This window comes from Onychostruthus taczanowskii, unplaced genomic scaffold, assembly GCF_017590055.1.
Source record: "Onychostruthus taczanowskii isolate IOZ18803 unplaced genomic scaffold, ASM1759005v1 scaffold51, whole genome shotgun sequence".
Classification (NCBI taxonomy): domain Eukaryota; kingdom Metazoa; phylum Chordata; class Aves; order Passeriformes; family Passeridae; genus Onychostruthus; species Onychostruthus taczanowskii.
The window spans coordinates 5,993,833-6,007,436 of NW_024502680.1; the positions used below are offsets into that span (position 1 = coordinate 5,993,833).

The following is a 13,604-nucleotide window of genomic DNA, read 5'->3' on the forward strand; positions in this document are numbered from 1 at the left end:
GTCTGAGTTGAGGTGAGAGAAGCAGGGACAGGAGTGGCCCCAGGGTGCTGAGAGAAGCTCAGGGCATGACTGTTTTCCTGCTTTGAAGCCACATGGAGCAGCAGCCCGGCTCCTGGTCCAGACAGCAGGAAGGGAAGCAGGACATGGCATTGCACCCCTGAGAAGCGGCTCACAAGCAGCCAAGAAGAGCTGCAGGAGTGCCAGGGGTAGGAGAGCCAATTTCCTGCCCCCTAGGCAGCCCTCAGCCCACTGACAGCTGGTCAGGAATATCTCTGCAATTCAGGATGAGGCACCTCAGGAGCTGTTCTCCACAGGATAATGAATGGAGCTTAGTTCTTGTTCCAGTGCCTGCAGTGTGTCCTTATGTCAGGATTTGGATCTCTGTCCTCTGTATTTTTCCCAAAAGAGCACCAGGTTAGGACTGCCTCAGGCTGCTCATGTCCAGCCCAACCTAAAGAGCCAGAAAGTCTTGAGGCTGAAAGGTGAAGGACTGGCTAAACTGAGATTTCCCTCCTGTGTCCTGTTTGCCCTTCCAGGTGTAGTGTGCTGTCTTCCTCAAACCCTTCAAGAATAAATTCACATTCTTTCTCTTTTAAGACATCATCTCCCCTACTTGGCCCCATCAGCTAATGAAAAAATTAGTGCTCTTTTGAATTGGTTCATGCCAGTCCAAGCCCTAGGATCCCTGTTCCTTCCCAACCTCTGTTACAAATAAATCCTCTTGGATTATCCTGCACCTTTATTCACTCATTTTCTCTCTTTAACATTCTCTCATTTTTTCTGCTTTCATATCTACTCTGCCTTTCATCTCCTGCAGCAGGGAAGTTCAGCTCCTTGCTGCAGGTGTAAATGGCATCTTTGGATGTGATCTACAGAAGAAAAAAATAGTTATGGCAAAAGCTTCCCAGTGATTGTCATCTGTGAAAGAGAGACACAGTCTGGAGAGGCCAGTGAGTGATGGATCAAAGGTGTTGAGACTTGGGTGTCAGCGAGTCAGAATAGTGCAGGTCTAGCAATGCCATCCTGTTATCCCTGCCAGAACATCACTGAACCTGGTGGATAGCAGGATGTGAGAGTTTTGTTTGGATTCACTTGGATTCCTTGGATGTGGAGGTGGCTGGAAGTTGATGTTGAAATACCAGTGCCAACACATAACACAGCACGTGTTTTTATGGTTATGGGTAGCAGGGCCAGAGAGCTTGCCTGCTTGGGGACACCATTCCCTGGGATAGCTCAGGCTGCTCCCTTGGGAGAGGCTGTGAGGGCAGGAGGGGTCAGGCCTGCAGCTCACTGGAGCCATGATTTATTAGACAGGAAGGCTTCTGGTGTCTCATGGCCTCAGCACCAAGAAGAAAAGTAGGGAGGTGGCACTGGGAAACATGCAAGTGCCCTCTTGTTGCTGGGAAGGACAGGGAGGTGTAAAGTGGGAATGAAACATGGATGTTAGCACTAAATGTCTCCTAGTAAGACATGTCAACAGATGTTATGGTTGGAAATCTGTCTGAGCCTCCCAGTTAAACCAGAATGATTCCTGCAACAGCACAGGGAAGTCAGTGGGATTAGTTTGGGGTCCATCCCTGCTGTCCCAGTCCTGGTGTGAGTCTGTAACAACACTTGATTTTGCCCTTCAGGAGGCAGACAGGGATGTGTGACGTGTAAATACATACCTCAGGTCCTGTGGAAGACTGTGGACTTGCTTCTGGAAGTGGCTCTAGGAGTCTCTGGTGCAGGTCAGGATTATCTCCCAGACCATGGATCCCAGCTGACACAGCAGTTTGTGTTCCTGTTTCTCTGCCTTACTCTTCACTAGAGCTGAAAATGAGCAAAAGTTGTGACAGGAGTGGCAGAGATGTTGTGCTAAGCAGGATGGCCAAGCCAGGTGCTCTGTAAGGGCCTGCTAAGGAATACAGCAACACATCTCTTGGGGAAAGGCTGCACTACGGGTTAGTTCTCAGGGCTGTGTTCACCCAGTTCACCCAGAAACTGGAGCACTTCTGCTGCTGAGCTGCCTCTTCATCCAGCTTTAACTTCCCACTGTATTTGTACCCTTTCAGACTCTTGCTCTCTTGGAGGAAGAGGATGACATAAATCAGATCACAGATTACTTCTCCTACGAGCACTTTTATGTCATATACTGCAAATTCTGGGAGCTGGATACTGACCATGACCTTTACATCAGCCAGAAGGACCTGGCTAGATACAGTGATCAAGGTATGCTGCCTGCAAATGTGGTGAGGGCATTGTTGAAAACAGAATGTTCCTACTGAAAACTAAAGCCTGCTGTTAATTTGATGCCTCAGAAGAAGTTTTAATGTAGCCACCCATCTCTTAAATAAATGTTGCTTAGAGCAGGAGTTGTACAAGCTTACACACAGAGAACTGCAGGACACACTATTTTCTGCATGAGTAGCTACAGATGGAGCTTCTGTTCCTGTGTGGGTCACTGCCAGGAGGACAGGCTAAAATAATGTCCTGAAACTTGTTTATTATTTACTGAGGGCTTTGCAGGAACTTGGAAGTAGGGACAAGAAGGATGAGCCCGTGTGAACTTCAGAGATTGTTGAAGTGCAGTCTAGTTATGAGAGGAATCCAGAGTCCAGTGAAGCTTGGGGGATTTCAGCTTGCAGATGGACTGGACAGTATCTCTTCAGCATGGAACTTCCTTTCCAGAAGTTATGTTTGTTTTTGAAGGTTCAAGGGCCATAGATAAATTAATGGAATACAAATCCACAAAGGCCCAAAACACCCATGTGTTCCAAGTGCAGGCATTTATGGGGAGGCCATGGGGGTTCTGGGGGAGTGTGGCAGTCACAGGACTCAGGAGTGTTGATCATAGGGCTGGCTGGGTGAGGATGGAGGAGTGCCTCCTTTGGGATGGGTGGTATGGGAGATTAGTCCCTGCTGGGGTATGGTGTGGAGTATTTGTTGCACAGGAGGCTTGAGAGCCCTGAGGTGCTGGAGGGAGCCAAGGATTAAGGGCAGAAGCCATGGGTGCAGTGCCCAGCAGCCTGTCAGCTGTGCCAGGGCACCTGAGGGGTGGGGCAGTGCCAGAGCTGTGCCAGGACCACAGGAGTGTAGAAGGAGTCCAGGTGGGGCTCAGCTGCCTGGGTGGTGAGGTCACTGTGCAAATCCTGCCCAGAGCTGGTACCTGCTGCTTGGCTTGTGCTCTGCCATAACAGCCTATCCCACATATCTCCTGGCTGGCAGAGCCTCACCTTTACGCTGGTGTTTAATTTTCTTCCCTGCAGCATGGTTGCCACAGCCTGTCTTTTCCTCAAAAGTATTTTGTAGGGATTTGATGTGTCATTTTTGCTTGATAACTGAACTTCTTTTGCAGTACACACTGGGATAGTCTCTTTCTTCTATGTGACAAATCCTACTGTAGCAAAGTAGGAGTAACATGCCCATTTCCAAGGATCCAGATGATACTTGCCATCCTTGTGGGACATTGTAGTGTTTGGAAGGATACAAGGGCAGACACACTGGGAGAACCATCTTGGGGTTTTAGAAAATGCTGCTAAACAGAGGGTGGTTAGACAGGCAGTGTAGTTAGAGCCTTCTTTTAACAATGGGATGGGGCTTTGTGTGGATTCAGCATGAACAACTGATTGTAGTTACTGCTGTTATTGCTGTAGTTATTGCTGTGAGCTGTAGCTTCATTTTCTCCATGTTTTCCTTGTTTCCAGCTTTGTCAAACAGGATCATTGAGCGGATATTCAGCGGTGCTGTGGTGAGGTAAGGAGTAGCACACTGCTTGGGGGAAGAAGGGAAGGCAATTTCTGTTAGGCTGAGAAATACAAGTTATTCTCAGAAATGTCCCTGGATCAGAATGGTTTCCAACAAGGTGCTCCAGCTGGAGCTGCCTGAACATGGAGCGAGACTTTTGGGTAACTTAAGAAAACAAAGTAAAAATCCCATAGGATGGGATAACTGGGCTTAGCTGGAAGACGTGGCACAGGGATAGCTGGAGAGCACTGCTGTGAAGTCTCTGAAAAGGGATGTGCTGTGGGAGGGGATGTGGCAGATGAGCTTCAGCTCTGCAGTGATAAAAGGCAGCAAATGCTGTACCTGGTGCTGCAGGGTGCAGGGAGTACAGGCTAAATAGGTGACAGTGCCCCATTTTCTCTCACTAATGATTTGAAAAATATTTTTGATGACATCTTGAGTATTTAGGGGCCTGGTGATTTTTAATTATTCTTTTTCTGCTATGTCTTCTAGAGGCACTGAAGTTCAAAAGGAAGGGCGCATGAGTTACGCAGATTTTGTGTGGCTCCTGATTTCAGAGGAAGACAAAAGGAGTGCTACAAGGTGAGGCTGATTTCTGTGTCTTAGTAAAATCATAAAGATGAGCAAGTAAGATATGGAAACTTCTGTAACCTACCACTTTCTTGCAGCTTGGGGTACAGGAGTTGTTGGGAAGAAAACATCTTACCGGTGATGGTTGGTCAAATCATTTGCCTTTCTTGAGGGAACATTGTGTAGAAGCAGAGTTTTCTTGTAATTTTTTATGTCTTGGTAGTCACCAGTGCTTTTGATGACCTTATGCCATGAGACACTGGCTCTGAGCACACACTCCTGAGGTGCTGGCAGCAGTTGGGCACATCCCTTCACAGGTGGAGTGGGTGTGTAAGGAGGATTTGTGGGGAAACTTCACTGTGGCCCTTTGTAAAACCTGCCTGTGGACTGGTTTGTACAGCCAGGGGAGTACTGCTGTGCAGGGGTGATCCAGATGTGCACCTGAGTGTTAGCACAAGAAATCTTACACATAACAAGAGAAGAATCCAGAACTGCAGGCTTGGACCCTCTAGAGGGGAGGAGGGATGCAGAGTGCAGCTGCCTGAGAGCTCTGCCTTGTGTATAAAGGAGCAAATGAGTGCATGACACAGCTGCCTTGTCCCTGCAGTGTCCTGGGCTCAGAGCTGGCTCTATTTGGCCAGCTCTTGCTGGTGGGTCAGGCAGGGACTCCCTGCCCTACATGAGCCCCCACTGGGCTGCAGCACAGTGAACACTGGGTACAGGTGAGACAGGTAATGAGTGTGGCTGTGCTGCTCACAGCCACCTGGGAGATTAACAGGAGGTGCCTGGAGTGTTGGCCTGTGCCCTGACCTTCCCAACGGGTCTTGTCATCCCTGGGCTTCTGCCAGGCTGTGGCAGAAGAGCCTTGGGGGTGGGTAGGGAGAATGTGCAGTGCTGCAGTGTCTGCTGTGTGGATGTGCCAGTGCAGTCTGCAGTGTCCCTGCTCTGTCCCAGCATCGAGTACTGGTTCCGCTGCATGGACCTGGACGGGGACGGGGTGCTGTCCATGTACGAGCTGGAATACTTCTATGAGGAGCAGTGTGAGCGCATGGAGGTGATGGGCATAGAGCCACTGCCCTTCCAGGACCTGTTGTGCCAGATGCTGGACCTTGTTAAGCCAGAGAGGGAAGGTAAGTCCTGTTTAGGCAGAGCTTTCTCTCATTTGTGGGGGGTTGAGAAGGTAAAGCCACTGTGAAACCCATCCACAGGAGAGCCCTGTGTGAGAGTCATGGAGCAGAAGTTACTGCACATTGGGTCATGATGTTGTGCATCAGGAGGGCTGAAATACTAAAACAAGAGAGCTTGTGAATTAACTGCTTGGGACTGAAGCAACAGTTCTTGTGTGCTCCAGCTGTGGGATGTGCTGACAGTGTGCACTGTAAAGTTGAACCATCCCCATTCACATGCCTTCATATTTTACATGAATGTCAAAGGCCTCCATATGTATGTGAGATTTCAGCTTAATAAACACGCCCATTTATTGAATAATGTTAACATCCTTGACTGACTTGGGAAGGAATTTTTTGCTTTTGAACTGCTTTTGCAATTAAAACCTCTGTAAGAACTCAGTAACAACCACGTGGGGTTTTTCTGTAGGAAGAGTAACCTTGCGAGACCTGAAGAGGTGCAGAATGGCTCATGTGTTCTTCAACACCTTCTTCAATTTAGAGAAATATCTGGACAATGAACAGAGGGATCCCTTTGCAGTGCAAAAGGTAGAAATCACCTTTATTTCTAAATAAGGAAATCTCATACTCATCTTTGGAGGGCTCCTGGATGTAGGGAAAATCCAACTGAATAAAAGAACACTTTTCACAAGTACAGCTTGTTGGTTATCTCCTAGAAGCCTCTTATCTGCTCAAAGTACAGAAAAGTGGAGGGGATGCCAAAACCACTTTGGTTCCCTTATAGTTGTTCCCACATAATCTGCAATAGAAACTTTGTTGTTCCATGATTTAAGGCTTAAATACATTCCAAGACAGAACCACTTTGTTTGTTTGCCTAAACTGGATCATCATAAAAGCAGTCAAGTAGGACCAGGGGGATAACTTGCTATCCCCATCCTGTAGTAAATGGCAGAGGACCAGGTATTTATAGAGGCATTCCTGTAATCTTCTCTAAAACTTCCCCTAACTTAGCAAACTGTAAAGAGTCCCTCAAAAGATCAGTTACAATGAATCTTTGGACAGATTTGAAACCACTGAGTTCTTCTGTCCTGTATGGAGTGTATGAACTGAGCTAGAGCACAGCAAGTGTGTGGTGGTTGCATTTCTGAAGTGGGGCAGATGCAGTTTGTTGGCATCTCGGGTCACATGCTGAGCTTTACAGACCCTGAGAGGTATTTTTTCATAGTCCTTTATGTGCAGATGTTCAAATACTCTGATAGGGTTGTGACTTTCTCAGTTAAGGCAGTTTTTGCCTGGCTGTTTCCATCCGTTCCTCCCTAGCCCAGAGGCTGACTGTGTGATCTCTTTAGGACACGGACAGCGACAGCCCCGAGCCCTCAGACTGGGACAGGTACGCGGCTGAGGAGTACGAGATCCTGGTGGCCGAGGAGTCTGGGAATGAGCAGCTCCAGGAGGGGTGAGCACGGCCCTGGCACTACCCTGGGCACACAGGGCTGCCTCCAGCTGGGCTCTGGTGGGGGCACGAGCTGCCACTGCCAGGAGAGGGAGGGGAGCAGTGGGGTGAACATTTGGACTGGACTCTGGAGCTCCTGAGGCCCAGGACAGCTGCTCCTACAGCAGCAGTGGGGTAGTGTTGGGGGGCAGCCACTTGGATCAGCTGCACACATCTGTGAAGGGGGACAAAAAATAAAGCCTATTTCTTTTGGTCACCTTCTAAAAATAGAGATCAAAACACTTTTGCTGGTCTTGGCTGTGTATTGACCATGTCACACTGTCACAGATTAGAAGCTGTAGCTCTGTTACATTTATTATACCTAGCACAGACTTTCTTTAGTCCAACTTTGTCTATTTGTCTGTGCTCTTTGTAATTTATACTTCAGTATTTTCATTCATTTACTAAGTTTGTTGAGACTTTTTTTTTTTTTTTAATATTTTGTTTCTTCAGTACCTACACTCAGTTTTCAGCCTTCTGTAAGATTCTGGACAGACACACCAGCTATCTTTAGCCAGTGAATTTAGGCAGAGCAGTTGTTCCAGAACTTCTCTGTGGGAAAGGGCTTCCTGCAGATAAATGGAGACTCAGTCTAATCTTTCTTTAGATTTGTGTCTGTGTTGGCATCTTCTTGAGAATATTTCTTTCAACCACCCAAAGAACGCTTACCCTGTGTTAATCCTGCATGATTCGGGATTGCATCCAGTCTTAAGCAGTATTTATAGAGCCAGTAGAGTATTGAGAAGATTGCATCATTTTCAGAACTTCCTACACTGGAAATTGCTCGGTATAACAGTAGCACCTACTAATTAGGCACAGAGTTTTGCAAAGATATTGAGAGCTGTTCCCCTCTCTGCCTGTGTGTCCAAACAGCAACAGGCTCTTCCCTAAGCCCTCTGAGCTGCCTGGCCTTTTCTGTGGCCTTCACAATGGAAGATGAGGGAGGGCAGGATGGAAGATGAAATTGCTGCATTCCCTGCAGCTGCTTTGCAACACCTGTGTCCTCAGCACAGAAAAGAAACAGGAGGCTGCCATTAAAGCTTCATGCAGGACCATGAATTCCCAAAGTCACCAAAACCAGGGGAAGAGTGACGAATTATGTCAGATTTTTGAATTTGGTCTGAAGCAGCTGTGTGTCTTCCTGCAAAGAGCATGTCGGCAACCTGGCTGCTAGCTTTTAAGAGCCCCTGAAAAGCTCTGTAGTCATGGCAGCAGGATTAGATCTCATTTGTGGAGCATAGCAACAGACCACGAAGGAAAAAAGAAAGGAAAAAGAAAAACAAAGAGCTGGATGCCCAGACAAATTTGCCAGACAGAGCCATTGAGTTTTTGCACATACATTATTTCTGCTGTGTTTTGAGGATGACAGAAACAGGGAGCGGGGACAGAACCAAGACAATTCCTGGTGAGCTCTGGGAGAGACTGGAAGATTTTTGGCTGAGTTAGCTGGCAGAACATGAAATATGGTCTTTGTCTTATGAATACATTTGAAAACAACTATCATTCAGCAATCACAGATGCATTAATGAGTATGTCCCATTTCTGTGATTAGCCCTGTCCCTGCTTCTCTGGAAGGAAAGTTTCTAAAGCCAGTCAGTCTAAAGCTGGCTGGGGCATGCCCAGGAGAGAGCCCTGCTCCTGGAGTGGGAGCCTCATCAAGGCAGTGGGTACTCCCAGCACCCACAGATACTTCCAGGATGCTGGACTCCATTGAGAGCTGCAGTCAGCAAAAATAAGAGGAAGGTCATGCTGGAGACAGCAATAAAGCATCATGTTTCACTGGAAGGCTCAGCTGGTCTGAGCTCTTCTCAGCCACACTCTGCTCTCTGATCTGTGTGGGATTCCACAGAGAGAGGCTGTCCCTAGGGAATGGATCCTCACACTGCTCTCTGGAGGCAGCACCAGCAGCTGGCTCTGGCCAGCACAAGCCTTGGTTTTGCAGCAAGCCAAGCCTTCCCTGCAGGACAGGGCAGCAATGGACACTGCTTGGTTCTTGTCCCAGAACCCAGCCTCAGGCAGCTGATGGATGTGGAAACCATCATTGCCTTCAGTGAAGGAGATCTTTCTGCATGGGAAGGAAGAGAAGGAAGAAGAGCATCTTTTATCAGCTGCTGGTGGGAAAATGTCCCCTGAGCAACAGGGAGGCAAGGAACAATGCAGAGCATCCTGCTCAGAGTGGAGAGGGGGGACAGAGGCATAGGATCAGAGGATGTTGGTTTAGGCAGCTTAGACCATTGTTCTTGTCTCCCTCCAGCTGTCTGATGGCTCAGCTGCTCCATTCCCAGAACTCAGCAGTGTGAGGAAGGGAGAGGGGGAACAAGGACATCGTTGAACCACCCAGAGCCAAAATGTGTGTTTGCCAGAAGGAAGGGCAAAGAATTCCCTGGAGTAATTTCCCTCCTCTGAACAACCTAGAGTTGCCACAGTTGAGTCTTAAGGAATGGATATTTAACCTACACAAGCCCATATTTGTTTTCATGGGACTGAAGTTCTGAAACTGGTCTGGGAGGAGAGCAAGGATTGACTATCTGTAGTGCTAATCTTGTTCAAAAGCATCCCAGAGATGCTCCTTAGCTGTAAAGGTGGAAAGCTTTTATTCCAGGATGGGAAAGGCAGGCACTGTTGAGCCTTAAGGAGCAAACCAGTGCAGTGGAAAAGTAACTCACTGGGAAAGGACAGTGGGAAGTCCCTTTGGAAGCAGACATGAGAGGGTTTAGTGCAGAAGCAAAACATGCCTGAAGAAAAAGATTATAGTGGAGCTCCAGCTGCTGGTGACTGTGCAATGCAGGGAAGAAGTCATGTTCCATTTGTAGGAGAGAAAGGGACAAGGCTTACAGAAGGTGGTAGAATTGGAGGAAAAGGAGATACAAAAGGAACATTCTAAGAACAGCATTCAAATGGAAATACAAAGTTTTCCTCAGCTGCATCCTTTAAACCAAGGAGAGATTAGAGAAGGCATTGAGATGATTCACCTGCAAAGTTGCCAATCCATTCCTGATGAGAGAGGCAGGGCAGCACAGCCCCCACAGGCACCATTGAGGCAAGAAGGGTGCAAATTGCACATATTTTGGCAACCTTGCACACGTGGTCAGAAGAAGTTTGGTGCAAGGTCCAGACCAGACCATTGTTTCCCTTCTCCCACTTATGCAGGAATCCAGAAGGTGGCAGAATTACTAAGCAGGTGGTTTCCCTATGGAAGAGAGGACAGTGTTCTCCAGGAAGGTGTGGGCTGGTGTCCCTGCACACAGGGAGCATCCTGCCTACAACAGGACAGACCCTGACAGCCTCCCAAGCGTTTGCTGTGCCTGCATCCAGGTCAGCCAAGGGAAAAACAAGGAAGGTAGACAATTCCTTCCTGGCACATCCATGCTGGGCTATCAAAGGAGTTCACCTTTTTGCAGCCCAGTTTACCACAGAACATGAGAGCCATTCCTGTCCTGGCCATTGGAGCACCTGTTCCAGCATTTCCTTTGTGAGCAACCTTGCTTTAGAACAAAAGGAAGAACTTTAATTTCTTGGGAGCCCTTCAAAATTAACCCATAGTATGCTGTGACTGAAGGGAAACAACTTAAAAACATCATTTCTTGGGACTAGGAATGGGCTGAGAGCCCCAGAGCCATAGCCTCTGCTGCAGGGCATGCAGGGAATCAGACCAGCCTGGATAGTGCAGCTGGAGCTGGGAATTCCCACCAAACCTCCTCAGACCATAAGTGCTCAATCCTGGATATCAAACTTCCAGCTCAGGGAGAGAGGAACATGAAAGTGTGGCCACAATTGTTCTGTGTCTGTCAAAACACATCTCAACCAGAAGATGCTCTGAACCAGGTGTTTCTGAGCCAAGGCTCCTCTGGGGCTGTGGTTGGATGACTTTATTTCTACACTGAACTGTTGAGGCTTTGGGAGTTCCTGACAATTGTTACTGAAGCTGGATTCAAATTTTCAAGTGCTGAACACCAGTGAGGCGAGGCTGGATGGGAGCACAGATCCTTGTCTGCTGTCAGAGTACTGATGAACCCCACCTTCTTCCCCATGCCTCAAGAATCTCCTCCTCAAGGTTCACCTCTCACATGCTCCTGCATTTTAGCCAGCTGACTTAGTAGCCACTGAAATAACAGCCCTGAAAACCAAAATACAGCTTTTAAAGACACACCTTTTGTCTTTGCAGATCATGTGAAGATGACTATGACACAGATGAAGTCTTACCTCCCCCTGAAACTGGAGACAAGTCAGACAAGCTAATTATCTCAGATCTCTGAGCTTAGAGAAGTGGAAGACAGCCCATGTCTTTCAAACTGGATAGCATTCAGTCCCAAGGCACTTGGGGTTTTTCCTTAAATCCGTCTTTGGAACAATGTGCTTTATTTTGTACACTGAAACTTGAGACCCCTTTTTGTCTTCCTGTGTAATTGCAATAAGGTAATTTCTATGAAAAGGCTTTTTACAATGTGTTATCGTGCACACTCACTGAAAATGGTGATTGCACCTTGTTTCATTTCTATATAAATTCTGTTATGTCCCCAGATGTGCAATAAATGCCAGCATCTAATGATTACCTGTAACAGCTGCATGCAGCATCTATAGTGGTCGTTTCTCAGTTCTGTCCTGTGCCACTCTGTCCCCTTGGCTTTATACCAGGAGTGACAAAAGAGCTGCCAAATTAACTTAAATGTGTGTCTAGAAATCTTTTAAAACACAGGTCACAGTGAAGTTCTTTTTTTCCTTCCTGACCTGGAAACAAAGGGAGCGTGCCTGCACATGGGGAGAGTGAAGTCCCTTTGTGCTTTGCCCCCAAGCTCTTCCACTGGCTGCTGGGCTGTGGATCTGTGAGCAGTTTCTGCCCTACACCACATCGTGTTCTCTAGGAATTTGAGATAGAGTTACCTGTTCTAGTCCTGTGTTCCCTCCTGTGGTGATCTGGCTCTGGCCAGAGCTTTGTCTGTGTGGATTTCTACTTTGTAGGAGTGTTTTGCAGAGTATTTACAGCAAATACAGATCTCTGCTGTTCAGCTACTGTGTTGAGACTGCTGTGCCTGGTGTGCACCAGTTCCGTCCATTCCTGTGTTCTCCTCTCCTGTAGCCTTCTTTAACCTGTAGCCAAGAGACTAAGCTAAGATACTGAAGAAAAAAAACCCAACCCCCTCTTTTAAGTAATAAAGGAATTAGTCTTTATTATTGCCAAAATTAATTTTTCTCCCAGGCTCAGGGAGGAAATGTTGTAACTAATGAATTCTTGCTTTAAGTGCAAATTAAACCAGCTTTCCCCCTAGAATCACGAGTGATACCTCTGCTCTCAGCACACACTGCTGCTGCAGCTGTCCCTCCTGGCCAGCAGGAACTGTGGTTCAGCACAGGGGTGATTAGAACAAATTCTTGATTTTAGCCCTCATATATATACAAGCAGTTCTGGGCCTTACCTTTTCAGCTGGGACAGGTCTGAGCCCCCCCAGCTGTGCCCAGTCTGTTATGCTGGGTTGCTGTGTGTCCTGTATCTCCTGCTACCTCCCTGTGAGAGCCTCAAGCTGTGCCTCCTGCCAGCATTCCTGGGAGATGCCTGCCCCTGTTCCCAGCAGGCTCCTGCTGCCCTCCCTGGGGCAGAGCACACCAGGGCACTGCAGAACTCTGTGTCCCCAGGGACAGGATGGGACTGGATCCCTGTGGTACCTCCAGGGGTCAGTACCCAAGTGAGGAACGGGCTGATCACTCCAGTGCAGTCTGGGCTTTTCCAGGAGCCTCTGGAGCCCAAGGCCTGCCTGCCTGCCAGGGGGATGTACTGCTGCCTCCCTGGGGTCACAACTCTCCCATGATCAAACTTGGGAAGAGAGAAAGGTTTCAGCTGAACTGAGCAGATGCATACACACCCCCAGGATCCTGGACTCGGTATTTGGGAAACTTCTGGATGCCCACATTGTTAGCAAAGGCCTGCCAGGTGACCTGCATCCCATAGTAACAGATGAAGCAGGGAGCACCCTGCCCAAACCAAGACAAGCCCCTGGAGTGCAGCAAGCACACAGTAATGTCTGAATCCATCTCCATCACTGCCACAACCTCGAAAGGAAAACCTTTCCTGGGGGTGATTCCACAAATGCCCAAATGCAGAACCACCAAGGAACTGACTGCAGGAATGGACACAGGATGGAGGTCCCACAGCTGCTGCTTGTAACCAGCTCGTTTTCCTGAGAAGAACCTAGGCACAGCAGGAATTCACCCTTCCCTCACTGCCATGGTCCAGAGGGGCCTTTCAGTTTGATGTCCCTTTACATCTCTCCAAAGACTAAGATTCCTCAAAAGGAACAAGAAGAACCTGACCCCATTCTAAGCTGAAATGGAGCCCTCCAGCAGCAGCAGTACTGCAATGGCTCATTTGCCAGTTCTGGAAAGCCTCAGTCACCCAGCACTTCAGGGTCTTTTGCAGAGGGCCTTTAATTCAAGCCATCCCTGAATTCAGGCTCCCATCTCACACCATGCCAGCCTGAACTGATGCCTTTCTTTGCAGAAGTCAGAACCCAGAGTGTGGTGAAACTCACCAGCTGCCTTCCCAAGGTTTGGTTCAATAAATAGAGACAGAAAGCTGATAGCTGCTCTGCTGAGCCCAAACCCAGCCCCTCTCTCTTACAGACATCCAGTATTGCTACAAAACATAGAGTGAATCCAGACCCAATCCATGCTTTCTGGTAGGTCAACACAAGCCA

The 13,604-nt window shown here is 48.1% G+C and overlaps 1 protein-coding gene across 3 annotated transcripts in view; it reads left to right on the forward strand.

Annotated features, from left to right (window-relative positions):
* Positions 1-12,084, forward strand: part of PPP2R3A (protein phosphatase 2 regulatory subunit B''alpha) — a 50,457-nt gene extending 38,373 nt beyond the window's left edge. For all 3 annotated transcript variants that reach the window (XM_041416175.1, XM_041416174.1, XM_041416176.1), the window contains 7 exons: positions 2,055-2,211; positions 3,687-3,735; positions 4,219-4,308; positions 5,251-5,426; positions 5,893-6,011; positions 6,773-6,879; positions 11,081-12,084. In XM_041416175.1, the coding sequence (XP_041272109.1) occupies positions 2,055-2,211; positions 3,687-3,735; positions 4,219-4,308; positions 5,251-5,426; positions 5,893-6,011; positions 6,773-6,879; positions 11,081-11,171 (789 nt within the window). In that variant the 3' untranslated portion in view covers positions 11,172-12,084. The remainder of the gene's footprint in view (positions 1-2,054; positions 2,212-3,686; positions 3,736-4,218; positions 4,309-5,250; positions 5,427-5,892; positions 6,012-6,772; positions 6,880-11,080) is intronic.
* Positions 12,085-13,604: the final 1,520 nt, after the last annotated feature.